Source organism: Empidonax traillii, unplaced genomic scaffold, assembly GCF_003031625.1.
Source record: "Empidonax traillii isolate 1590-97213 ecotype Southwest subspecies unplaced genomic scaffold, ASM303162v1 scaffold683:size364172, whole genome shotgun sequence".
NCBI lineage: Eukaryota > Metazoa > Chordata > Aves > Passeriformes > Tyrannidae > Empidonax > Empidonax traillii.
The window spans coordinates 24,398-49,184 of NW_020955876.1; the positions used below are offsets into that span (position 1 = coordinate 24,398).

The 24,787-nt window shown below is 52.1% G+C and overlaps 4 protein-coding genes across 6 annotated transcripts in view; all 4 read left to right on the forward strand.

The window, feature by feature from the left end:
• Positions 1–4,289, forward strand: part of DIXDC1 (DIX domain containing 1) — a 28,678-nt gene extending 24,389 nt beyond the window's left edge. For 2 of the 3 annotated variants that reach the window (XM_027899684.1, XM_027899686.1), the window contains 8 exons: positions 131–223; positions 308–379; positions 1,061–1,147; positions 1,290–1,451; positions 1,561–1,627; positions 2,624–2,732; positions 2,891–2,999; positions 3,809–4,289. In XM_027899684.1, coding sequence (XP_027755485.1) covers positions 131–223; positions 308–379; positions 1,061–1,147; positions 1,290–1,451; positions 1,561–1,627; positions 2,624–2,732; positions 2,891–2,999; positions 3,809–3,889 — 780 coding nt within the window. In that variant the 3' untranslated portion in view covers positions 3,890–4,289. Of the gene's footprint in view, positions 1–130; positions 380–1,060; positions 1,148–1,289; positions 1,452–1,560; positions 1,628–2,623; positions 2,733–2,890; positions 3,000–3,808 lie in introns of all 3 variants that reach the window. The other variant, XM_027899683.1, reaches the window with a different exon arrangement.
• A 2,365-nt stretch (positions 4,290–6,654) lies between these two features.
• DLAT (dihydrolipoamide S-acetyltransferase) lies at positions 6,655–14,867 on the forward strand. The gene is made up of 14 exons (XM_027899678.1): positions 6,655–6,882; positions 7,636–7,737; positions 7,886–8,010; positions 8,131–8,290; positions 9,276–9,402; positions 9,732–9,940; positions 10,427–10,583; positions 10,758–10,825; positions 11,360–11,452; positions 11,535–11,642; positions 12,133–12,242; positions 12,469–12,631; positions 12,897–13,033; positions 13,424–14,867. The coding sequence occupies exons 1-14, from the start codon at positions 6,670–6,672 to the stop codon at positions 13,551–13,553; spliced, it is 1,902 nt and encodes a 633-aa protein (XP_027755479.1). The 5' UTR covers positions 6,655–6,669; the 3' UTR covers positions 13,554–14,867.
• A 1,422-nt stretch (positions 14,868–16,289) lies between these two features.
• NKAPD1 (NKAP domain containing 1) lies at positions 16,290–20,464 on the forward strand. The gene is made up of 5 exons (XM_027899692.1): positions 16,290–16,408; positions 17,750–17,850; positions 18,050–18,205; positions 18,694–18,747; positions 19,117–20,464. The coding sequence occupies exons 1-5, from the start codon at positions 16,340–16,342 to the stop codon at positions 19,637–19,639; spliced, it is 903 nt and encodes a 300-aa protein (XP_027755493.1). The 5' UTR covers positions 16,290–16,339; the 3' UTR covers positions 19,640–20,464.
• Positions 20,465–21,040: 576 nt separating this feature from the next.
• On the forward strand, positions 21,041–23,704 carry SDHD (succinate dehydrogenase complex subunit D). Its single transcript, XM_027899682.1, has 4 exons — positions 21,041–21,089; positions 21,223–21,324; positions 22,675–22,819; positions 23,278–23,704. The coding sequence occupies exons 1-4, from the start codon at positions 21,056–21,058 to the stop codon at positions 23,441–23,443; spliced, it is 447 nt and encodes a 148-aa protein (XP_027755483.1). The 5' UTR covers positions 21,041–21,055; the 3' UTR covers positions 23,444–23,704.
• The last annotated feature ends 1,083 nt before the right edge of the window (positions 23,705–24,787 follow it).

The following is a 24,787-nucleotide window of genomic DNA, read 5'->3' on the forward strand; positions in this document are numbered from 1 at the left end:
CACTCAGCTCTCAGATGTGGCTGGGAGGACACACACTGTGCAGGGCACCATGCAGGTGCCACAATCCCCTGCCCTGGGGAGGTGGCTGTGAGCTTCACTCACGTGGATTCCCCTGACTCCTGTGTTGCAGAAGGAGCTGTGCCAGAAGGACCGGCACCTGCAGCAGCACCAGACCAAGCTGGACGAGATGCTCAGGCAGCTGTCCGAGGCCAGCTACCAACAGGTACGGACTGGGGGGCTGCACTGGTGCCCTGGCACTCACCTGGCTGGCTCAGTGCCCGTGTTGACTCCTCTCCTCCCCTCCCAGGTGGATTTGGAGCGGGAGCTGGAGCACAAGGAGGCCCTGCTGGCTCACTGCATGAAGAGGGAGGCTGAGGAGGTAAGGGCAGCCGTGGTGGGTGGTGCTTGCCCAGCACCCTGTAGATACCCACAGAAAACCCTCCACCTCATCCCACAGAGGCCTGGCTCTGCAGTCTCACTGTCAGTGCCTGAGCAAGGCAGGCAGACCCCCCAGAACAGCCAGATTCCCAAAGCTGCCAGCACTGAGCACTCTGGCTCAGCTGCTTGTGTCGAAATCCCGAGGGATGAAACAGTGAGGGGAGCGCAGGGGTGAGTGGGAGCTGGAGACTCTTGGCTTCCATCTTCATCTCTGACACTGCCAAGGGGTTAAACCAGGGTTTAGCTTATGTCCTCATTTTCCTGCTGAGCCTGGTATTGAGCACTTGGCAGGGTCTTGGTGGACAGGCCAGCCCTGATACCTGTCCCTGCACAGTGCCACCTGAACACTGACTATTCACCAGAGCTTGCAGAGAGCCCTGGGATGCAGCAGCAAGCCCCTTCCAGGCTCTGCCTCCTTTTTTCCACCTGTATTTGAGGAGCCAGGTTTGTGCTCTGATCTATGGGACCGCCTGCACGTTCCTTAGGGAGTGTGTTTACCTGGGAGAAGATGGGAGTTATTATCACTGATGTAGAAAGCTTTCATGCCCTCTCATTTCTGGGATTTTTGGGGGGGATCCTAACACTCACATTCCTCGTGGCACCTGCTTTTCCCCCTGCCCAGGTGCTGGCTTACAGCAGCCACAGTGCTCAGAGCAATGGCTTTCTCCAGACAGCAGGAAAAGGAGCCGCTCCCACGGCCCACCGAGGGGTGAGTGCACCTCGGGGATGCATCCCTGACATCCTGGAAGCCTTTATCTTCTTAAGGCAGATTTCCCCTCGCTAAGACCCGTGCTTTTAGAAGGGCAGGAGGCAGCCTGGAGCCAGCCCTGACCCCGTGTTGTCTCGGGCAGGCAAACGACCTGCAGCTGGTCCGGGACGCCCTTCGCAGCCTCAGGAACAGCTTCAGCGGCCACGACCCCCAGCACCACACCATCGACAGCCTGGAGCAGGGCATCGCCAGCCTCATGGAGCGCCTGCACCGCGTGGAGACGCAGAAGAGGCAAGAGAGAAGGGTAAAAGGCTCCCCAGGGCACCCGGGCCGTGCCCCTCGCGCGCAGCCCCGAGCTGAGCAGCCGGAGGGCTCCAGCCGGGGGTGCCACTCTGTGCCCGTTCTGGCCGTAGGTGCGGGGGAAATCGCCGGCCAGCAGAGCCACCAACGAGTGCAGAGACTCCTGGCCTCCCAAATCCAGTAGGTGCCTCGCAGCTCCTGCCCCTTCCACTGCCTGATTCCTGGTTCCCCGGGGCACGGCATCCCCCTGGGAGTGTGCCCCTTGGCACAGAGCAGCTGCCCTGCAGAGGGGAGGGCACGCAGGTACAGCTCCCTGCTTGCAGAGCTCCATCGCAGAGCTCCATCAGTGCGGCTTCAGCAGCACTGCAGCATGAATAACCACGGCAGTCGCTGGGATGGGTGGGAAGAGGGATGTTATTCCAGCTTTCCTGCTGCTCTGCACCACCTAGTGGGCACGGATAACTGCGCAGTTCCCTCTTCCTTCGGTGTTTTTATTTCAATTTCATGTCAGTAAAACAGCACCAAGGCCATTGCCATTTGTGTTCTTTCCATAGTTCCCTTCGTTTATTTTGGGATTCCCAATTTTTGGTCTAAGTCACTTTAAGAAAAACAGAGTTGGGTTGAGTGCTTGAGCTGCTCGACTCGATTTGCACAGCTCAAGCTGATTTTTGTATCTCTCAGAGTTTTTTTTTTTTTCTTCTTGTTATCTTTTTTTTGTATGATAATTATTTCAGTACTCAAACATTTGAGCCTGTAAGGGTATGGTTTCCAAGCTATTTCAGTTATGTTTTTATTCCTGGATTTTCATGTCATGTCAGGGTGTTCTGTACCCTGAATCTATACACCTGTTGTTCCTGTCCCTACAGCAACTCTGTTTTCTTCTGGTTTCCTGTGCTGTTTCAGTCTCACTGTGCTGTTTCTCCCTATTCCTCATCGCTTTGCTGAACAGAAATTGTAATGAGAATAATTAGAAGCGCTGAATACAATATGTATTCATATACATGTTGAGTATGTATATTCAATATACATATTGAAGGGAAGGGAAGCAGGATGTCAAGGCAGGGAGAGAAACACAAGTGAGCAAAGAAAAATCAATGCACCACCACCCAGAAGGGGAAGGGAAGGGGACAGGGGATGTTTTTCCTGGGTGGTAACGAGTCCCTTGATGCCTTGCAGAGCTGCCTCACTCTCACAGCACCCCAGTGATGAGCACCAGTGCCTGCACCAAAGTGTTGTACTTCACCGACCGCTCCCTCACCCCCTTCATGGTCAGCATACCAAAGAGGTGAGCTAGGCCCTCAGAACACCTCCCTTGATTTTCTGGGGGTGGTCCCAACCAGCACAGGTTTGCTGTGCATTAACTGGGCCTCTGGATTTCCTGCCCCTGGCTGGGGGAGTTCCCTGAAGCGCTCCCTGAGCTGGTGGGCTTGTTTTCCCTTGCAGGTTAGGGGAAGTGACCCTGAAGGATTTCAAGGCAGCTATTGATCGGGAGGGAACCCACAGGTACCACTTCAAAGCCCTGGATCCGGAGTTTGGCACAGTCAAGGAGGAGGTAAATGTGGAATTGAGCTCTTGCTGCCTTGGGCTCGGTGCCACCACACGGCCCTGGGGACTGCGGTCACCTCACCTTTAAACTGATGGAATATCAGAAGTTTCCCCCAAAGAGGCTGCAGATGAAGATCCTCTGGTGCTAAAATACGTTTCCATGCCCAGCCAGAGCAGTTCCACGAGTGTGGTTGCAACTGCCAGGGGGCTGCAGAGCCCCTTGGGCAAAGAGCACAGCCAGTCTGTGGCACAGCACTGCCCAGGCAAAAACCCAGACTGCACTGCTGGCCCTGCCAGGGCCTTTATAAAACCTGTTGCAATGGGAGAGCCTGTATTGAAAGTACACTTTCCCACTGTCTTTTAAAGGTTTCTCAGAGAGAATTGGGTTTGTGGCATCTGTTCCTTCGTGTGCTGCATCATACAGCCCTGTTCGTGCTCAGGCTGGTGTTGGTGTGGATTGGACTCAATAAGGGTTGTTGGGGCAGTTCCTGCTTCACAAATTGATTAAGACAAGTGCAAAGGGTCACCCTCCCTGGGAACAGGCAGCAGCAGCAGCTGGAGACTGTAGTCTGGATCAGAAAAGGCATATTTTCTATCTTTAGTTTACCCTTTCTAAAAAAAAAAAAAAAAAAAAAAAAAAAAGAAAGCTAATAACAGCGATTAAAGAGGCCTGGTCTGTTTTTTTGGTCTTTTTTACCTAAAACCTGGAAAGATGACTTTTACCTCAGCTGTGTCTGTGATCTCTGGGTTGTGAAGGGAAATCTGAGCTGGGATCTGACTGCCCCTTTTATTTTTTTTAATTTTTTGTATTGGTAGGTATTCCATGATGATGACATCATTCCTGGCTGGGAGGGGAAAATTGTGGCCTGGGTGGAAGAAGACCACGGGGAGAATTAATGGAGCTTCCAAGCCTCGTTGCTATGGAAACCTGCGACTGGCTGCCGAGCTCCAAGGGTGACCAGCGAGGCGCTGAGAGCTGGGAGGAAAGAGGCCAACTCGAGCTGCCAAAACAAAAACAAACCACCCAGCCTCTCTGCAAACAGCGGGTACTGCATGTGGTGTGCGTGGGCACTGCCCCCTGACCCCGCCATGCCCAGGTGGAGGTGGTGTCCTGGGACTGGAAGGACGGGTCTGTGGGGAGGAAACACCTTTGTCCTGTCAGCGAAACCCTGGAGGCCTTAATGATGCTCTGCCCCCTCGTCCTGCTCCCCCTGCTCCTGTGACGTCCTGTGGGCTCACCTGGGCACTTGGAGCCTGGTTCCTTGTGCTGGTGTTACATAAATATGCACTGATGGCAGCAAGATGTGAGTCCGAAGAAGCCTCTGGATTACGGGAGCTGAAGGCTGGGTGGGACCAGCTTTTGTCCCGGACTTGCACGTGGACTTTGTGGACATTTCCAGCCTGACAGGACCTGTCCCGGGGAGGGAACGGGCTTCTGGAGGTTTTGTGCATGGTCTGAAGCAAAGATCACCTTGGCAACGCTCCCTTTCTCCCAAACTCAGGCTTCCATTTCCCACCCTGCTTTCCCCACTCGCTCTCTGAACCTGTCCTGTCTCCCGAGGCCCTCGGGCTTTGCTCCGCTGCCGTGGGCACTGTGGGATCTCGGTGCTGGTTTGTTCACTGAGGGGTTTCACGTGTGGAACTGAGCTCTCCCTGCACTCCTGCCCTCTCCTCTGTCACCCCTGTGCACAGGCATCGCTGTGCTGCTGTCCATCCGCTGCCAGGGCCACCCTGCACTCCCCCACACCGCTGCCCTGGGGCGCTGACTCCTGCAGGAGCAGGAAGCCCGGGAAAGAACAAGCCCCAAAATCCCCGAGGGTGGGTTTTGTCTCTTTGGTTCTGTGGTTTTGTGTCTCTGCCTTGCCTGTCTCTGCAGCCACTGTGGGCTTGGGAGGCCAAATGGCAAGTCAGGGAATGAGAATGAGCATTCCTGGTACCCGTGGCCCTTCCGTGGGTGATCTGTGTGTGCTGTGCATGAGGCTGGGACAAGGGGAACCTGGTTTTACTGTTTTATATTGACATGTCCTTTTGTAAACATGTTCTTGGAATTATTTTGTACCGATTTACATTTGTCTGAGGACTGTGGATATTTTTATACTAGTGCAAGTGCTCTCTGTACATTTCTGCACGCATTATACTGTGTTTTACTCATTTCCTGGTGGATGATGAAATGTTTTGTGTTGTCTTCTTTTAACACAACACTGGGCTTGTAAATTTTATGCATTTATTTTTTTTTACTATGGAAATCCAGCTAGTTATTACTGGGTTTTATATTTTTGCCAGCTTTAATAAGCAGCAACAATACTATTTATTTTCTCACTGCTTCGCTGTCCAGGAGGTAGCTCAAAGCTCTTAAGTTTGGCACTGACTCCAGTGGGTTTATTTGTGGATCATATCCAGGGCTTGTCTTTGTCACTGTTTACAGCTTATTTATTTCTGTCAGACTTTCCTCAGAGTTACTTTCCTGTTCTCGTACTTGTAACTTACTCTTGTGACAAAGCCCGCTGGAGTCAGTGGTGGAGAAATTACAGGATCACAGAGTAGCTGGGGTTGGAAGGGACCTCTGGAGTTCATGCAGTCCAAGGCAGAGTCAGTTGGAGCAGGTGACACAGGAACACATCCCGGTGGGTTTGGGATGTCTCCAGGGAGGGAGAGTCCATGCCCTCCCTGGGCAGCTGTTCCAGGCTCTGCCACCCTCCGTGGGAAGCAGCCCCATTCTATCCTGTCTTATCCCATCCCATTCTGTCCATTCCCATCCCACCCTCTCCTGTTCCATTCTATCCCGTTCCATCCTGCCTGTGCCTGCATCAGGCTGTATCGATGCAATCCAGTCCTGCTCCCTCCCATTCTGTCCATTCCCATCCTGTACTGTCCATTCCCATCCCCTCCCATCCCATTCTATCCATTCCATCCTATAGTGTCCATTCCCATCCTATACTGTCCATTCTCATTCTCTCCTATCCCATTCTATCCATTCCATCCTATAGTGTCCATTCCCATCCTATACTGTCCCTTCCCATCCCCTCCCGTCCCATTCTATCCATTCCATCCTATAGTGTCCATTCCCATCCTATACTGTCCCTTCCCATCCCCTCCCGTCCCATTCTATCCATTCCATCCTATAGTGTCCATTCCCATCCTATAGTGTCCATTCCCATCCTATACTGTCCCTTCCCATTCTCTCCCGTCCCATTCTGTCCATTCCCGTCCCATTCTGTCCATTCCCATCCCATTCTGTCCATTCTCGTCCCATTCCGCAGTCCCCTCCGGTCACGTCACATCACATCACACATCACATCACATCACATCACACATCACATCACATCACATCGGGGCGGTCCCATCCCGGTCCCTCCCCTCTCAGGGCGGTCTCGGTCCCGCTCCATCCCCTCTCAGGGCGGTCTCAGTCCGGGTCCATCCCCTCTCGGGGCGGTCCCATCCCCTGTCAGGGCGGTCCCATCCCGGTCCATCCCCTGCTGTCGGTGTGTCCCGCCCCGCTCCATCCCCTCCCCGCTCGGTGTGTCCCGCCCCGCCGCCGCCGCTTTACGGCCGTGCAGTGTCGCGCGGCGCCGCCCGCACGGAGGTCACCGAGCGGCTCCATCGCCGCTCTGCCAGCCCAGCCCGGCTCAGCCCAGCCCGGCTCAGCCCAGCCCGGCTCCCCCGGGCCCAGCCGCAGCATGTGGCGGGTGTTGGCGCGACGCGTGTGCCGGGGCGCGGCCGGAGCGCTGGTGCGGCCCCGCCGGGCTCTCGGTGGTGGCGGCGGCGGAGCCGGCGCTGTCCCGGCCCGGCGCGGCCCGGCCTGGGGCGGCCCCGCGCTCCGCCCGCTCCTGCCGCCCGCGGGCACCCGCCTCGTCCCGGCCCGCCGCTGCAGCCTCCCGGCGCACCAGAAGGTGAGACCCCCGCGTGTCCCCCGAAGGACGGGGTCGTGTCCCCACCCCGCTGCTCCTTCGCTTTCTCCCGCCGGGTTTTCCATCCCCTGCCTGCGCAGCCCCCCCCGGGGTCATGGAGGCTGGAAGAGAGCTGCAGGATCGCCAAGCCCAGCCATCGGCCCAGCACTCTGTAACCCCCAGGACACATGGCCCAGTGGCGGGTCCGCTCGTCCCTTGAGCACCTCCAGGGGTGGTGACTCCATCATTCCCTGGGCAGCCTTATTTCAGTGCCTGGCCACCCCAAACAGGGAAGGGTCTGCGGGTCTGCCCCCACTGCCATGGGTCTCCCCACCCTGCCTCGAGTCCCTGTGCCACCATCAGCTCCACCACCTCTGTCCTTTATCCCTGCCCCTCTCCTGGCAGACCCTGACCGAGACGTGGCCCCTTATAACCCTGGATAGAATCGTAGAAGCTTAAGGAGTTGGAAGGGATTTTAAAGATCATGTCGTTCCACCTCCCCTGCCCTGGGCAGGGACACCTTCCACTGTCCCAGGTTGCTCCAGCCTGGCCTTGGACACTTGCAGGGATGGGGCAGCCACAGCCCGTTCCAGTGTCTCACCTCAGCACCAAGGATGGCTTTGCCCTGAGGTCTTTACCGCTTTACCCACTGGGGATTTGCAGCAGGTTTGTGCCCCCCGTGCCAGGCTGTGCTGAGGGTCCCTCCCTGGGCTGTGTGTGGTCCCTGCCGTGGTGACACTGCCCTGTCCCCCACAGGTGGCCCTGCCAGCGCTGTCCCCCACGATGCAGATGGGCACCATCGCGCGCTGGGAGAAGAAGGAGGGCGACAAGATCAGCGAAGGGGATCTCATAGCAGAGGTATCCTGGGCTGCCTCCTCCTGAGCTGCATGTGTGTGTCCTGGGTGCTGTCCCAGAGCTGTGTGTGGTGTGTGACCCTGTGACAGGCTGGGAGGCCCCGAGCTCACCAGTTCCGTTGCCATCACCATGTCCCTGTTCTCTCTCGAAGGTGGAGACAGACAAAGCAACAGTTGGCTTTGAGAGCCTGGAGGAATGCTACTTGGCCAAGATCCTGGTGCCAGAAGGAACAAGGGATGTTCCTATTGGGGCCATAATATGTATCACAGTAGAGAAGTATGTATTTTGGTGACCCTTGAGTTGAACTCTCTCTCTTGGGGCTTCTGGGGGGCCTTGGGTGAAAGGCTCGGGGACCATCAGCTGACCAGGTTTGGGGGGCTCTGTGTTTTCTTCTAGGCCTGAATATGTTGATGCCTTTAAAAACTACACCCTGGATGCTGCTGCAGCAGCTGCTCCCCCTGCAGCCTCAGTGCCTCCCCCTCCAGCTGCAGCTCCCTCCCCACCACCTCAGCCTTCTCCTCAGGCTCCTGGCAGCTCTTACCCTCCTCATATGCAGGTAAGAGAGCACTGCTCCTGGTTTAAGGCTTGTTGCACTCTTTTTCTGTCACTGGCATCCCTGCCCATGGGGCATTTTTTTCAAGTAAACTAAGTGGAGTGGGAATTTATTAACTGTAATTGCAGGAGCATGTGCCACTTCCATAGTTATTGTGCTTGAAGCAGGTGTTGGGGGAGATCCCAGGAAGCTCTTTTCAGGGATTTGTTTTAGCATCCCAGCTACAAGTGGAGGAAAGACTTGTCTCTCCAGGGTTGTCGCCTTGAAAAACCTGCTATGTTTGCATTTTTGGGACAGTTCTGGTAAAAAAGCCCTCGTGGGCCCTCTGATTGAACCCAGCAGATGGGTCTGTGTTTGTGGATAATGAGTCGTGTATGTGGATAATCCTTTTACCTTGCTTAGATACTGGACTGCACATCCACTGTTGTCTTTGAGCACTTTGTGGCAGGGGGTTGCTCTGACATCCCTTTGAAAAAGAAACTTTGAAATACCAAACCTCATCCCACAGATAAAACGTGTGGGAACCGATTGTGGGAACTGAGATGTTCCTCAAAGTCACTAGTTGAAGAATTAAGGAATGGCTTCTTAATCTGTGTTTCAGCTACTAAACTTCCCTCTGCTTGCCTCACCTGCCCAGTTTTGCTCCCCCTGTGTTTGGTCACAGCCGAAGTGACTTGTTTCAGCCTTCCTTTTAGCCCTGCAGGGAGCAGCTGCCAGATTGCCCCAGTGGGATGGTGGTAGTGGTTATTTATTTTGATGTGGAGGTTTCTTGCTCTCTGCTCTTGCTTTCTTGCTCAGGCCTTGCTGAGAGAAGCCAAAGCAGCACTGTGGGACAGCACTGTGCTTTGCTGTCACGGAGCCAGACCTAGGAGAGCATTAAAGGCTGGCTGCTTCTCTAGGTTGGCATCATTTATCAGGGGTTACAGCTGTGTTCCTGATCCTTCAGGAGTGCCAGGACCTGATTCTCTTGTGTTCTCTGCCTTCCCAGATCACTCTCCCTGCCCTGTCACCCACCATGACAATGGGCACAGTGCAGAGGTGGGAGAAGAAGGTTGGGGAGAAGCTGAATGAGGGAGACTTACTGGCTGAAATTGAGACAGATAAAGCCACAATAGGTGAGTCCAAAGCCAAGAAGGGATCCCTTAAAAGGATCCACAGTTCTCTGGCTTCTCAGGGTGTGATGCTGTGGGATAGCTAAAACAGGCTTTGTTAACTTCTCATTGCATTGGAGAGCTAAACATTGGAGCTCCTAAAAACATTTCTGCTTCCTCCTCAATCCTTCGTGGCAACGTGGAGAGGTTTCCCTACTAGTTGCACTGAAAAGGATTCCCCTGCCCCTAAATACAGGACAGGGCTTTAGCTACCAGAGCCTGCAGGAGCAGCATTTGGAGGAACTCCTCAGCTGCATCAGGCACCAAAGCAGGGTTGTTTCTGTCTCTCACAGGCTTTGAAGTGCAGGAGGAAGGCTACTTGGCAAAGATCCTGGTGCCTGAAGGAACAAGAGATGTGCCATTGGGAGCTGCTCTCTGCATCATTGTGGAGAAAGAGGCTGATATTCCAGCCTTTGCTGACTACCAGGCTGCTGCAGTGACTGACATGAAGGCAGCAGCTCCTCCTCCTCCTCCTCCTCCTCCTCCTCCTCCTCCTCCACCAGTAAGGACCATTCTGGGCACGTGAGAGAAGTCATGGGGACCACTCAGAAGCCTGCTCTGAACTGTTGTGCTGGTTTGACAATGTGAAGCCCTGGCTTCAGCAGCAATGCTTCTGATCTGTGAATGCAAGGCTGGTCCGTGTGTTGGGGAGGAGTGATCACTAGTTTGCCCTCCAAAAACTGGAGCAGGTTTCATTCATTGGGATCTCTTCTCCAGCCTGTTGCTTGCCCCAGTTTTCATGTCTCTAATCCTTGAGAATGGGGAGCATAAGTTCTTTATTTCACCTGCTTTTTTGGTGTGTAGTCCAGCAGCTCAGTTGGCCTCCTTCCCATGGAATTTCTGATGTAATTTCTGGCACTGGGAAACTTCTCTGAATCTGAAAATTCCCTCAGATTAGTGACTGTCTTAGCTGTTCTCCTGACTGGTCATTAGCTGGGCCAGTTCTCGTACTGTACCTTCCACTGATGGCTTTGATCCTTCTGTTAAGGTGATGGCAACTCCTGCTGCTGCTCCTCCTCCTCCCCAGCCTGCTGCTGCTCCCACTCCAGCAGCTCCCACACCTCCCCGCACAGGAAGGATCCTGGTTAGTCCCCTGGCCAAGAAACTGGCAGCAGAAAAAGGGATTGACCTTGCCCAAGTGAAAGGTGGGTTTCCTTTCCACTTCCTTGCCCTCACTGTCAGGTGTCTGTCCCTGCAGATCTGTGATTTCCCTGTTCCAGGAGCTGTGTTAAATGATTTCTCTCTGTTGAATTCAAGTGGTACCTTTAGAAGGTTGCAAAGAATTGAAATCCTCTCGCGTTTTCTTCTGACTCTCTCAGGTACTGGACCAGATGGCAGAATCACCAAGAAAGATGTGGAGTCATTTGTGCCAACAAAGGCTGCCCCAGTGAGTAGGCTGGCAGTGTGTAAGGATGGGTGTTAGAGGAGGAGAAATGCCCTGCAGAGGTGCAGTTCCTGCATGGGACTGGCACTGCTGCTCTGTGTGGGCTGTGAGGTTGCAGAGCATCACCTGTCACATACTTAGATGAAGCTTTGTTCCTTCATTTGTCCCTTTGATATTGCACTGAGGAAAAAAAAAACCACAGTGTGCTCCCAGCCCTTCATCTGGGTGCTAATTAGAAAGCCAGACTTAGGAACCACCAGCCCTGCTGCTGTTGTTGCCCCAAACGTGTCCTGATGCCATGGCTTGTCTTTTCTATGAGCTGGTGGAGGTGTTGCTGTGTGTGCTGTTGGCAGGGCAGTGAAAATGAAATACTGCATTTAATAATCAAACACAGGGCTTGGAAGGAGCCCTGGGGCTACTGGAGAGGTGGGGCTGAGTAGAAACAGCTGCAGCTGAGCCCCAACACTTGTCCCCGCCTCGCTGTTCCAGTTGATATTTGGGTGGTTCTGAGGGTGATGCTGCTGTTGTTCTCTGCAGGCTGCAGCTCCAGGGGCAGTTCCTGCGGCTGCTGCAGTGGCAGCAGCACCCGAGGGGACCTTCACAGACATCCCCATCAGCAACATTCGGAGGGTAAGGACCTGTTGTTCCTCCCCCAGACCGTTATTTTTTTGCAGTGGTGATTTTTCCAGCCTGGTTGATGTTCCTCCCTCAGGTCATTGCTCAGAGGCTGATGCAGTCCAAACAAACAATACCTCACTACTACCTTTCCATCGACATCAACATGGGGAAGGTGCTGGTGCTAAGGAAAGAACTCAATCAGGTAAATCATTTGCCCACTCTGGGTTTTGGTGGTGTGGCATCCTGGTTTGGGGAAAATAGACTTTTCAGTGCCTTTTGTACCTGTTGTGGATTCAGTTCTGGGCTGAAACCTTTCAGCCAGGTACTGCCTGCTGATTTCTGACTTCCCTAAGGGAGCTGCTCTGGGCTCTGCTTGGTGGGGATCCATTATTCCAGGTGGAAAGCAGGGCAAAAAAGGTTTTTTAACTGTAAGAAGGGTAGAAAATGTAAGCAAAATAATAATTCCACACTAAAAGTTTGGGGGGAGACAGACCTTAAAAACTACTGTACCTTCTTAAATGATGAAGGAGATGCATTCACCTCCTAAATTATCTTTGAATATTAATGCTTGCAAGTGGTGTGATTGTCTTGTAACATTTTCTCTGAACAAGGGTGCGTGGCTGTGACTGCCCACGTGGATGGGGGGTGATGTGCAGGACACAAACTAACACTTGGAATCTCTTTATTTGCAGGAGGATAACGTTAAGCTTTCTGTCAACGATTTCCTAATTAAAGCTTCTGCTTTGGCATGCTTGAAGGTGCCTGAGGCAAATTCGTCGTGGATGGACACAGTTATTAGGCAGTAAGTGTATGGTGGTGTCAAAGCCAGAGACTTTCTTTGTTCAGTGGAGAGTTCATGGCAAAACAGAACCGCTGGGATTTGAGGGAGGGCAAAAAAAAGGTTGAGTGGCTCTCATTAAAGCGCTAAGATGAAATAACTGTGGCCAAATTCACGTTAATTTAGGGCTGTCTGAACAGTGCTGAGTTGTTCTTGCTGGAAGAAGGTGGCACATGTCTGTGTGTTGCAGGAACCACGTGGTGGACGTGAGCGTGGCCGTCAGCACTCCCGCGGGGCTCATCACCCCCATCGTGTTCAACGCCCACATCAAGGGCCTGGATGCCATCAGCAAGGACGTGGCTTCCTTGGCAGCCAAAGCCAGGGAAGGGAAACTTCAGCCTCACGAATTCCAGGTGAGAAACTGGAGCCTGTTCAGTGCCTGACCACCCTCTGTTTTTTCCTAATATCCAACCACCTTTTCCTGATACCCATCCTAAACCTGCCCTGGCACAGCTCCAGCCATTCCCCTGGTCGCACAGAGCAGAGCTCAGTGCCTGCTCCTCTGCTTCCCCGAGTGAGGGAGCTGCAGACCCCAGTGAGTCTCCCCTCAGTCTCATGTTTCCATGAAAACACCATTTGTAGTTTGACTGTGGATGTGTTTGTTTTTTTTTCTTGTAGGGTGGTACTTTCACAATTTCCAATTTAGGAATGTATGGGATTAAGAACTTCTCTGCCATAATCAATCCACCTCAGGCCTGCATCCTCGCAGTGGGCTCCTCAGAGCAAAGGCTGGTGCCAGCTGACAATGAGAAAGGGTAAGTTCTCACCTCATTCTGAATCCAGACTCTGAGATAATGGCTGGTTTTCCAACACTTCCGTTAGATAATCATGAGGAAACTGGGTAAAGGGGCTCTTTCTCTGTGTCTGTGTGGGGCTGTTCTTGTGATGCAGAGAAAGACGAGCTGCCTGTCCTCGGGGGAACACACAAAGGTGTATCTCAGTGTCTTAGTTAAGTTAGTCCCTTAGTTTTCCTTAGAAAAGGAATGAACATGATCTGCTCTCCGGGAGAAACATCTGTCACCAAGCACCACCTGCTATTCCTGGCCCTCCAAGGAAAGCTTTGCTGTGCTCTGTGAGTGGCACTGAACTTGCAGGGGAGCGTGTTAACCTTTTCTTTCTCTTGTTTTATTGTCTCTCCCTTCCAGCTTTGACGTGGCCAGCGTGATGTCTGTTACCCTGAGCTGTGACCATCGTGTTGTGGATGGGGCAGTGGGAGCACAGTGGCTTGCAGAGTTCAAGAGTTTCCTTGAGAAGCCAGTAACCATGCTGCTATAATTTACCCATGCAAGCAGAATTTTCCTGGGTCACACTGTTGTGTTTTAAAGCAAGCTATTTAGACTGTAGTGTTCCGACTTTAAGAGAGTTCCTTTTTTTTATTTAAAATATGTATTATATTATCTGGTAATGTTATTACCAGTCTGTACAGAAAAAAAAAAAAAAAAAGTTTGCAAAAGTGCTTTTCAGAGCAATATTACAGCTACACTGTATTTTTATACAGTTAGTTAACTTGCAAACTCTTCTAAAAACAGAGTTAAGCATCCCAGATTTAAAGCTGACCCTGGCAGAATGCCCACTGCCAGCTGCTCCTCAAAAGAGGGGTGCAAATGTCATGTTCTCAGAATTACAAACATCTCTTCACAGGAGTGCAGATGAGATTGGTCACTGAAGCAAGTCAGCAGAAGGGGGATTCCCCATGTTACCCTGTCCCTGGGGTGGGTGAGGTGGCAAACGCGCTGAGGGACTGAAGTGCCTGGGGATAGTTTCTCAAAGGCCAAGTGCCAGTGTTCCAACTCCTTCTTGGAATTTGGCCCTGGTCTGGATCCCTGGATCCTCTCAGCTACGTGATCCCTTCTGAGCACTTTAAGGGGAGAGAGCACTGCTGTGTGTGGGGTCCCAGCTCTCGGGGGCTGCAGGGGACGTGCTGTCTGCTCGTGGACTTTCACTCACGTGTGCTTTTCTGTGAAAGCTCTTCAGTTGCTGTTCCTCTTCCTAAGGTAACACCACACTGATGCCATGGAAGTAACTTGTTTTGCAGAATGTTCAGGAGAATCCGTGTGTTGGAAGCCAATGTAGACAAATCACACATGCTGATAATCCCGCCAGTGGATATGAAATCATGTGAGGACTCGAATGTTTGGAATTTTTTATTTCAGGCATTCTAACATAGGAAGCTCTGACTTAAGTCACTGGAATTGGAGACCTTCCCTGACTTGTCTATGTTGTGCCAGCCTCAGCAAGCTGCAGAATGTGCTCTCCATGTATATATTGTACGTAAGGTGCTTCACTAGTTCGTTGGACTTGTGTCCAGTTAACCCCAGTCGTTGCATCCTGCAAGGGGGTGCAGTGCTGAACATCCTTAGATTCCACTTTCCACATGGAAATGTTCATGTGAAAAGGGCAACTGTGCAGTAATGACAAAGTGACCAGGAGAATTAAGTAGGGAGGGGGGAGGAGTTTTAACAGAAAGAGTTCGAGCTGATCCGTTATTCTGTATATTGCATTAAGTACTGTCTCCTGTAAAGTTCTACAGAATTCACTAAAGATATTGAAAGAAAATACTGTGGAAATTAAATATTTTTGTGGGAACTACTTAAGTGTCTGGTTGCTGTGATACCTGGTTTTCATGCCTTGCTTAAGCAAAAAAAAAAAAAAAAAAAAAAAAAAAAAAAAAAAAAAAAGTGCATTAAGGTTTTGGATTTTAATGATCTAAAATACCCTGATTCCAGACTCGCTCTAGTGAACCCATGTTCCATTAAATGTTTGGAATTGACAACTACTAAACCCTGTTCCAGTGCTTTTCTCTTCAGTCATGTGTGGCTTTACTGTACTGCTCTGCAGCCTTTCAGTCTGGCAGTGGAACTCACCCTATTAACCCCCGATTTCATCACCGACGTTCCAAAATTCCTGCTTTCTTGCTGTCTGCAGCAGTGACCTGGAACCTCCCTGTCTGCCCTGCTCACCTGGGCAACCTGCAGGACCATGTGTGACACACCTGTGAGGGCTGTCCCAGCGTTGAGGACTCGTGAGAGCTGCTCTAAAAAAGTGAATCCAGTCCGTTTATTGAACAAAAAGTTTATTTGCTGCTCCTTGAGGCAACGTGAGTGATGTAGTAAAGCATCTAGAGATTTTAACTGTAGATACACAAGTACTGTAACTGTAAATATTCAAGTACTCCTTGAGTATTTGCAGTCTTTAATGTGGTGGTGCTAGTATTCCTCCTTCCTTTGCTACTTGCATCCTCTAAAGGTATTTGAGATATTCACCCCTAAAGATCAAAAAGTTAATAACCCCCACAAAGAAAAACTCATCTAAAAGTAAGGATTCTCACTCTGGGCTTTTGTTCTCTAATCTGTGACCAGGAACTGGGCAGGATGCAGGGGTTAAGGATTTGGCTTGGCAACTGGTGCAGAGATAAACACCCTTTTTGTTTTCTTAAATACTGATGTTGCTGTTTCTTCACCCACCAGTTCCGGCAAATCTATCTGTAATCTACCGTGTTTTCCAGGACCCTCAATGGTGATGTCGTCCTAAACCAAGGAAATTCAAATACCTGATGAACTGAGAGGGAATTAGCAGTGAGCGTTTCCAGGGCTGGGATGCTGGGCAGGGCACACAAGGTCGCTCTCTCTGCCGCCCCACTTTTTGCCATTCTGAGGCCACAGCCGGCAGCAGAGCTGGCCTGGGGCAGTTCGGTGCTCAGCTCAGCTTTGAGGGGCTCCTCGTTGGCATCCCTCGCGGTGCCCAGGCAGGTTTGGGGGGTCCCCATCCCTGGGGGCGCCCACGGAAGGACCGGCCGTGCCCCTCGGCGCTCTGTGGGCTGGGGGGGCAAGGCGTGCATCGCGCACAGGGCGGTGATCTCGGAGGTCTTTTCCAACCTCAATGACTGTGATTTATTTGAGGTTTGGGGTTTTTTTTTTTTCCCCCTAACAAGAGCAGGAGGCGCGGATCCCGGCGGGCCGGCCCGGCCGCGCCCGTCGCCCCGGGAGACGCCGCCGGAAGGGGCCGCCCCGCCGGTTTCCGCCCCGGCCCCGCCATCGCGGCCGGCCCGGCGCGGCCCGAGCATGTCCCGGGTGCCCGTGGGGAAGGTGCTGCTGCGGAACGTCATCCGGCACACCGGGGCGCACAACAAGGTGCGGGCACCGCGGGGCCGCCGGGCGGGCGGGGATGCGGGGGCATCCCGGGGGTGCGGGGATATCTCGGGGTGTAGGGACATCCCGGGGGTGCGGGGACGTGTTGGGGGTGTAGGGGCGTGTTGGGAGTGCGGGGATCTCACGGTGCGTCGGGGACATGCTGGGGGTGCGGGGGCACCCCGGGAGTGGGGGTACACCCCGGGGATGCGGGGACATCCCGGGGTGCGGGGACATCCCAGTGATGCCACCCGCTGGTGCGGGATGATCGCGGTGTCCTGGGGACATCCCGGGGTGTCACCCCGTGGTGCGGGACGGTCGCTGTGTCCAGGGGACATCCCGGGGTGTCACCCCGTGGTGCGGGATCATCGTGGCGTGCGGGGACCTCCCGCCGGTGCCACCCGGTGCTGACCCGGCGAGGGGAGAGCAGGAGTGTTCGGCAGAGATAAAAAGGAGTTTGTTGAATCGGCCCCCCCATCATCAGCTCCTTATTCTCACTTTCGGTTTGATCCTGTTTGTCTCGAGTTCACTTTAACCCCGTTTCGGTTTTCCTGAGTGTCAGTTGAACCCTGTTTTTTCTTAAATTCTCTCCCCGCCGGAAGGAACTTGTATATATTTACTTATAATATTGTTTATTTACTTACATACTTATGCTGTTTATAAACTTGCCCAATGAAAAGCATATTCTCTCAGGACTCCCGTGAAAATTACGGTTTGCCTTTTAAAAAGCAGCAAGTCTTTAACTGTTTGGGTTTTTCCCCTTGTTGTACTGTGCATGTACTTTTATTCACATCAGAGAATTTGAACTTTGTGTTAGTGTGCACAGGCAGGATTTTAGTGCAAGATGAAGCAAGCCCCTCAACTTTAGCAAAGTATTTAATTAATCCCTGTCATAATTTAGCAGGTCCAACTTGTTTATTCCGTATGTTTATAAAGTCACTCGTATACAGTCAGTGTCTATAACCATAAATTTGTGCCAAGCCACGCAGTATTAGATGCTGGAGTATTGTTGGCTTGGTCCTTCCAGATGATATTTATTCACTGGAGTCTGTAACAGTCCATATGTTTGGGATGGCAGTGAATGACAGGGCAGCTGAGATGGTAAAATCACTCAAACCCACCATTTTTTATGCTTTTCCTTATGTGCTTTGGTAGGGAACTACCATCAAGAGGTTCTCCTTTTGGCACAGCTAAATATGTATATAAATAATGTGTTTGAGGGTGGTAGGAAAGGCTGCTGTGGGTTTTTCTCAGCAGGAATGTTGAGGTTGGAGCTGATGTCACGTGCTTCATGACTGTGAAGTCTCCCTGATGTTAAACCTGTTTCCCTTCTGTGACTTTCAGCTTCAGGAAGAGACAGAAATGTGGAAAATAAGGGAGTGGGAGAAGCAGACAGAAGAGACTTACTGGAAAAGGCAAAGCAGAATGCTGTCAGACACCTCCAGGTGAGACACCACAGGCAGATTTCTTCTCCCCTTGAGGAGTCCCTGGAAAGAGGTCAGGCCTGTGCTTAAGTCTGACCATTTATGCCTTCATCTAGATGTGTAACCTTGGAGGTTATTAATGACTGAGCTGGGTTCTGGGGGGCTCTGGGGGTGGTTTCTCCCTCAGGGCTGGGCTGAAGGACGTGCTCTCTCTCCCCAGCAGCCGCATGCGCAGCGATGGCTTCGATGAGGAGGGACACAGGGCTGAGTGGAAAACCAGGAACCCGCAGCTCCTTGACCTGGTGGAAGATGATCTCCTCAGGGCCAGATCCTGGAATAAAAAGCTCTACGAATGTGAAGCCAACATGCCAGACAGGTCTGTGGGGAGACTCATGTTCTGTGATTATAACTGTAATTAAAATACCTTTTTGGGGTACTGTATCAAAAAACTGTACATTTCTCTGTTCAGCGTGTGCTTGAGTTCACCTTGAGAATGAATAAGTGACATGCACGAACCTCTGCGGTGTCACAGAACACCTAATTTGAATTTCTAAGCCAGCAAAAGCTCAGCCCTAAGCTTAATATTTATTACTTTGCCCAAGGAGCTTAAAAGAATCTCAAGAAACCCAAACTCTAGTGCTCTCCAGGGTTGTTTCAAAGAAATTTGAGTTGTAGTTTTCTCTAACTATAAATGGAAAAGAGACTGAGAACTTGAGGAGCATTTAAGTAGCACCAACCAGTTAGCCATATTTCCTTCCTCCTTGTCTGAACTCATGTCTTTTCTGTGGCTCTGGCTTTTCAGAATTCTATTTCTGTCCTCAAACGCCTTGCCTGTTTCTGACAGATGGTTCTGCTTTGTTACAGGTGGGGGCACAGTGGGTATAAAGAGCTGTACCCTGAGGAATTTGATACAGACAGGTAAGGCAAGCAGCTCTACTGATGGATCCAGAATCCTCCTCCTGTAAAATCAGGCAGGGAATTTTACAACCTGAGTTTTAAATTTACGATACAGATCAGCCTGGAATGTAAAGGCCTTACTGTTACATGAAAAAAAATCAGTTCATGTGGTGTGAATCTTAGGAGGGGCTAGAATATTTTGTAATAATCAGACATTGAAGTTTAGCTGGAGTTACCAAAATCTGTGAATCTGGAAGGTAAATAAATCCTTGCAGCGTCCTGGAGAGTGGAGACTTGACTGAAAAATAAGATCTTAGGCAGAATTTAATTATTTTTAACCTGCACCCAGCAGGATCATCAACGGTGAGCACCCTCCTGTTCTCTTTGCAGTGACCAGCAAGAAGGAGATGAGCAAAACGCTGTCAATGGGAAGAAGAAATCCCACCTGGGGAAGCAGACTGCCCGTGAGTCCCACAAGAGGAAAAAAACAAAGAAATCCCACAAGAAGAAGCAGAAAAAGCGCTCCCACAAGAAAAGGAAGAAAAAGAAAAAGGAGCAGGGGAAAACTTCCACAGATTCCTCCCGGGAGAGCGAGTGCTCGGCAGAGGAGACTCCAGGCACCCGGAGGGGAAAGCACAAGCGCAAGAAAAAGACCAGGAAAGTGCCTGCCAAGGAACCTACCTCTTCTTCTGGGCAGGACAGTGACTTTTCCCATGCAAGCAGCTCATGCACCAGCAGCTCTGAGGACAGTGAGTCTGAGGGCAGGAAAGAGAAACGGCCCCCGAGGAAGAGGAAGAAACGTCCCAGCTCCGCGTCGGAGAGGCAGAGTGAAGTGCCAGAGAAGAGGAGCAAGAGGAAGAACTGGAAGGTGGCGGGTGATGAGAAGTCTGAGGACAGCTCAGATGAGGACTGACGGGTCTGGGCTGCAGCTCAAACTGTGAGGGGGAGGCCAGGGCCGGGTATTTATTGTTCAGCACTGCCCCATGGTACAACTTGTCCCAGCACTGTGGTTTATGCCCATCCTGCCAGCCCGCAGGCAGGAGCTGAGCCCTGGCAGCCTGCAGGAGGGGCTCCCTTGCTTTCCAGGGACTTGGCATTCAGAAATCCAGGAGAGCAGTTACCTGTCTGACAAGCAGGCTTGTCCTGCCAACTTCAGATTCTTTCTCTGTGACCAGGTTGACCTCTGATGCCCAAAAACATTACATGCTCTCTGCAGGGGGGAGGCAGGCACGTCTGCACCATTTTTGGTCGATTTTTTTTTTTTTTTAATTAAGTTTTTAACAGGTTGCTTTTCTGGATTACCTAACTAATGGCCAAGACTGGCAGTAGGAGAGAGGTCAGACAACAAGTCTGACAGCAGAGGAAATGCCACTGGATTTAACCCCACAGTAGCTTTGTCTTCCCATCCTGCACCAAAAGCAGATCTGTGGGGGCATGCACAGGGTTAGCTGGACACAGCAGGGAGCTGAGGGAATACTCTCAGTAAGAAAAGACACCAGTGCATTTGCTTGGTTTAGACTCCTCTCCCAAGCCTGCTGTGGGCTGGCCATCGTGTCTACCTTCCTTCACTCTCTCTGGGGATGCTGAAACCATTTGTGCTGAAAGAGAGGCCTTGGTGGGTGTCGTGCTCTGTCTCTGGTGTGCCCAGTGTGTTACTGGAGAAACTGGTACCGGGCCTTTCTCCCTGCAGCGAACAGCCAAGCCTTTTAATAAATTAAACCAACCTAGATGCGTCTGATGCTTTTGTCATTGTTTTGGAGCAAAGCCCGGGCGCAGAGCAGAGGCCTGAGAAGTCTGGGTGGTGCTGGTGTTCTCCCTGGCCAGACCTGGAGATGACACAAGGGAAGGAGCCGGCGGGGATGAGCAGTGTGCGGTGCGATGGTTGTGCTGGCGAGCGGGCACAGCCTCAACAAGCACGGACGCTCTGCTCAGTCCTTCAGTAACAATGCAGGTGGTCTAGCACACACAGACGTTCACAGAGGTGTTTATTTATAAAATCATAATGATGAAATTATAAAACGTGCTTCCCTTGCACAGAGGCGTTTGACCGGGCGAGAGTGCGGGCGAGGAGCGCCTGTCTCCGGCGGGATGCGCTGCAAAACGGGGTTAATCACACGGGATCACAGACTGGGCTGGGAGGGACCCGGGCTGGGTCGGTTCCCTCCGTGTGTCCCCGGTTCCTGCCGGCAATCCCAGTGTCCCCGTTTTTCCCAGTATCCCCGGTGTGTTCCCAGTGTCCCCGGTGTTCCCAGTATCCCCCGGGTTTCCCCGCGGAAGGGGAAGCGCCGCCGCCGTTTCCGTGTCCGGGCGCGGTGCCCTTGGAGCGGACATGGCGCTGCTGCGGCCCCGCGGGGCCGCTATGGGTGAGTGACCCACGGGCGGCGCTCCCGGAGCCCCACGGAGGGCGCGGGACACCCCCGGGGAGGGGGGGGGTGTGTGCGGGATCCCATCCCCACGGTGACCACCTCGCCTCCCCCTTCCCCGTTGTCCCCGCAGCTCTGGCCCTGCTCCGCCGCCCCGCCGTGCTCACCGCCGCCCCTCGCAGCGCCCCGGCCCGGGACAGCCACGGCCACGGCCCGGCCCCGCAGGGACAACACGGTATGTGCGTGTCTGGGGGTGTCTAGGGGGGGGGGGTGTTGGGGTGGGCTGAGCAGGATTTGGGTTCCCCGGAGCCCCCTCGCAGCGCTGGGTTCGGCAGGGCGGGCTGGGGGGCCGTGGTAGCATCCCCGGCACAGCCCTGGGCCAGACCGGCCACGGGGATGTTCCAAACCCTACCGCGTCAGCTCAGGTGTCAAAGCCAAGGGAAGGAGGAACCTTATTTACAGCGTTTGCCTCCCGGAGCCGCACCTGCCGAAGTCCTTCCTGGGAAGTGGCCGAAGTCCTTCCCAGGAAGCGTCCGGACATCGCTCGCTGGTGGGAAGTAGAGAATAAGCCTACTGGGTTTTTTCCTCTTTGCTTGTGCACCCTCAGGCTTTTGCTTTTGCTTTGGCTTTAGTGAAGTGCCTCGTCTCGACCTACAGGTTGTTTTCTGCCTTATTCTCTCTCCCCGGTCCGGCTGGGAGCGGCTCGGTGGGCACCTGGTGTGGCACCACAGGGTGGGTGTGGGTGTGGGGGGTTTTCCCAGCGTCAGGGAAGCCCCTTTGCTCAGGTGGTACCTCCCCTATCCCTGGAAGTGCTCAAGGCCAGGCTGGATGGAGCTCCGAGCATCCTGGTCCAGTGGAAGGTGTCCCTGCCCAGGGCAACGGGGTGTGGGACTAAATGATCTTTAAGGTCCATTCCAACCTCAGCCTTCTGTGATTCTATTAAAAAGGGTTATAAGGGACCAGGTCTTGCTGTGGGTCTTCCAAGGGACCAGGAGAGGTGCAGGGATAAAGGACAGAGGTGATGGAGGTTGTTGTGGCACAGTGGTGCCAAGGGCACAAGAATGAAATGAGCTTTAAGGTCCCTTCCAGCCCCAACCAGTCTGTGATTCCATAATATTTTGGGCCAGGTAGGAGATTTTAAGTGGCTGTGAGGAACTCAGGGTGGAAAGGATTTACTGGTGGTACAGTGGTTTCTCTCGGTCTCTTCCTGGGTGATGTAGGGTTACAGGTGTAACCAGCAAAGCCATTGCAGGAGAAAATAATTCTGTGGGCCCTCTGAGCTGAGGGGAAAGCTGTGAAGTGCTGAGTGTTGTTAAGACAGGAAGGTAACTGTGCAGAGATGTTATTTGTCACAAATAATTGGGCTATTGTGGTGGCTCTGGTTGTCTATGATGTGTTACCATCACCTTCAACAGCACTATTTGCACTTAATTAGCATCTTGATTTGCACTCTGTCTGGGTCTGGTTTAAGACAAGGTCCGTGTGATGTCACACTGCAGGGATGTGAAACTGGGATTTGGGATGTCAGTGCCCAGCGTGGGAGTGGCTGGGAGTCCTTCAACAGGAGAGCTGTTTCTCCTTGCAGGCGGTTCCAAGGCTGCATCCCTGCACTGGACAGGGGAGCGAGCTGTCAGCGTGTTCCTGCTGGGGCTCCTCCCTGCAGCCTACCTGTGCCCAGGACCTGCTGTGGACTATTCCCTGGCCGCTGCCCTCACTCTCCACGGCCACTGGTAAGCACAGAGCCCCTCAGGATCAAAGTCAGGGTGGCTCCGAGCCTTCTGGCTTAAATCTGTACGTGGCAGCAAGCCTGCTGACTTATTTCCTGGTAACACCTGGGAAGGGGCCTTCCTTTGCCACACAGGTCTCTCAGAAGATGGGATATATGTTATGTTATCCATAAAAATTCTCCAGTGTTCTACACAGTCTCTTACCTTAGCAGCACTCCCTTACCACTGCATGTGTAGGACCTTGGGGTGTTTTTATCTCGTAGTAGAATCAGTGTTGTACAAACGGAGGGAACAGAGACAGGGCAGAGCTACGTGAACCAAGTTCTGGGCTGGCTTTGCAATCTCAGTGATTGCCAAACTGGCAGCCTTCACCTTCCTGAGGTGAGACTGGTTTGGAGTGGATTTGGTGGATTTCAGCGGGTGGTCTTGCCTGATTCCAGCTTTTTTCTCTTGTCCTGTAGGGGTCTTGGCCAGGTAATCACTGATTATGTCCACGGAGACACAGCCATTAAAGTGGCCAACACGGGGCTGTACGTGCTGTCGGCCGCCACCTTCGCCGGCCTCTGCTACTTTAACTACCACGATGTGGGGATCTGCAAGGCTGTGGCCATGCTCTGGAGCCTCTGAGGTGCCACCAGAGCCCCTGACACACACGATTGTTGTTCTCTGCTGCCTCTGCTTCATCGTATTTTTACCACCATTTAACGCGAAACGAGCGAAAAGCCAAGGGTCCATAGTGAGAGCGTCCTGCAGGGAGCTCAGAGTCCTTTAGAATGAAAACACCCACCAGCAGGGAAGATGTTGGAGAAGAAACGGTAGATTTAAGCTGGATAATGTCCATCAGAGCGAGGTGGTTTAAGCCGTGCTGTAAATTGGGATGAATTAATTCCATCCGTGAGGTGGTTTAAGCCGCGCTGTAAGTTGGGATGAATTAATTACATCAGCGACAGACTTGCATGGCTGAAGGCAACTCTCCCTTGTCGTGAGAGCTCTAGTGGGTGTTCCTTATCTGTTGTTTGGTTTCCTGTTTTGTAAAACTTGTGGAAAATTGAACTTCTTCTTCTGGCATCACAACAACTGACCTGTGTGTCAGGCAGACCCTGAGAGCTGGTGTAGAAAAGGGAATTACTTTTTTTCTTAATCCATGCAATAAAGACTTTACAGAAATCTTGTGTGTGTGCTTCTGAACCATTTTTTACTAATTCATGGTGTCCCTCTGCCCTGCTTCATTTGGCTGTTATAACACAAAATCATCGATTCTTAGAAGTGACTTAGACTGAACACAAGAGTAATTAATTTCCCTTAGAAAAGAGAGCAATTGGCCTAGAAGAAAAATACTTTTGCCTGTTGATTTTAGGAGCATCTGACCTTCAGGGCTTCCCTGGAGTTTCCCTGAATGTTTATCTGCAGCATTTCTGGGGGTTTGTTTTCTGAATGCACTGGTCTGTGTGACTGAAAAGGCAGCAAGCACAGCCCTCCTGTCGTAGCACGCCACGAGGGTGATGCAACATTCTTTGTGTCTTGAGGGTTTTAGGGCATTTTAGGGGGGAACTGAGATTCTGGGTTTGGACTTCTTGTTTTATCTTTTCGGACCTTCATTCTAGCAAGGAATGAACAGCTATTTCCACATTCTGCTGGTACATTTGTGGTACTGTTAATGGTAAGAGGAAGAGAATTCTGTGTCGCCATCAGGCTGATTATGCAATAATGCCCAAGTTCTCTTTGAATTCTATGAGGCTTTTTGATTTTTTTTTAATCTGGACTGTTAATTTTATTTGTTTATGTAGCTGCTTATTCGCGCAGTCGTGGGCAAAAGCAGGTAATGGGCCACGTTTTATCAGCCTTGTGAACCCAAAAATATCAAACACTGAATCAAATTTGCCTGCTGTGGTGTGCTTTCAATACCAACGTAACAATCATTATGTTGTCACTGTGAGGAAGGTACAGAACTGAGTCATGGGAAAGTCCCAC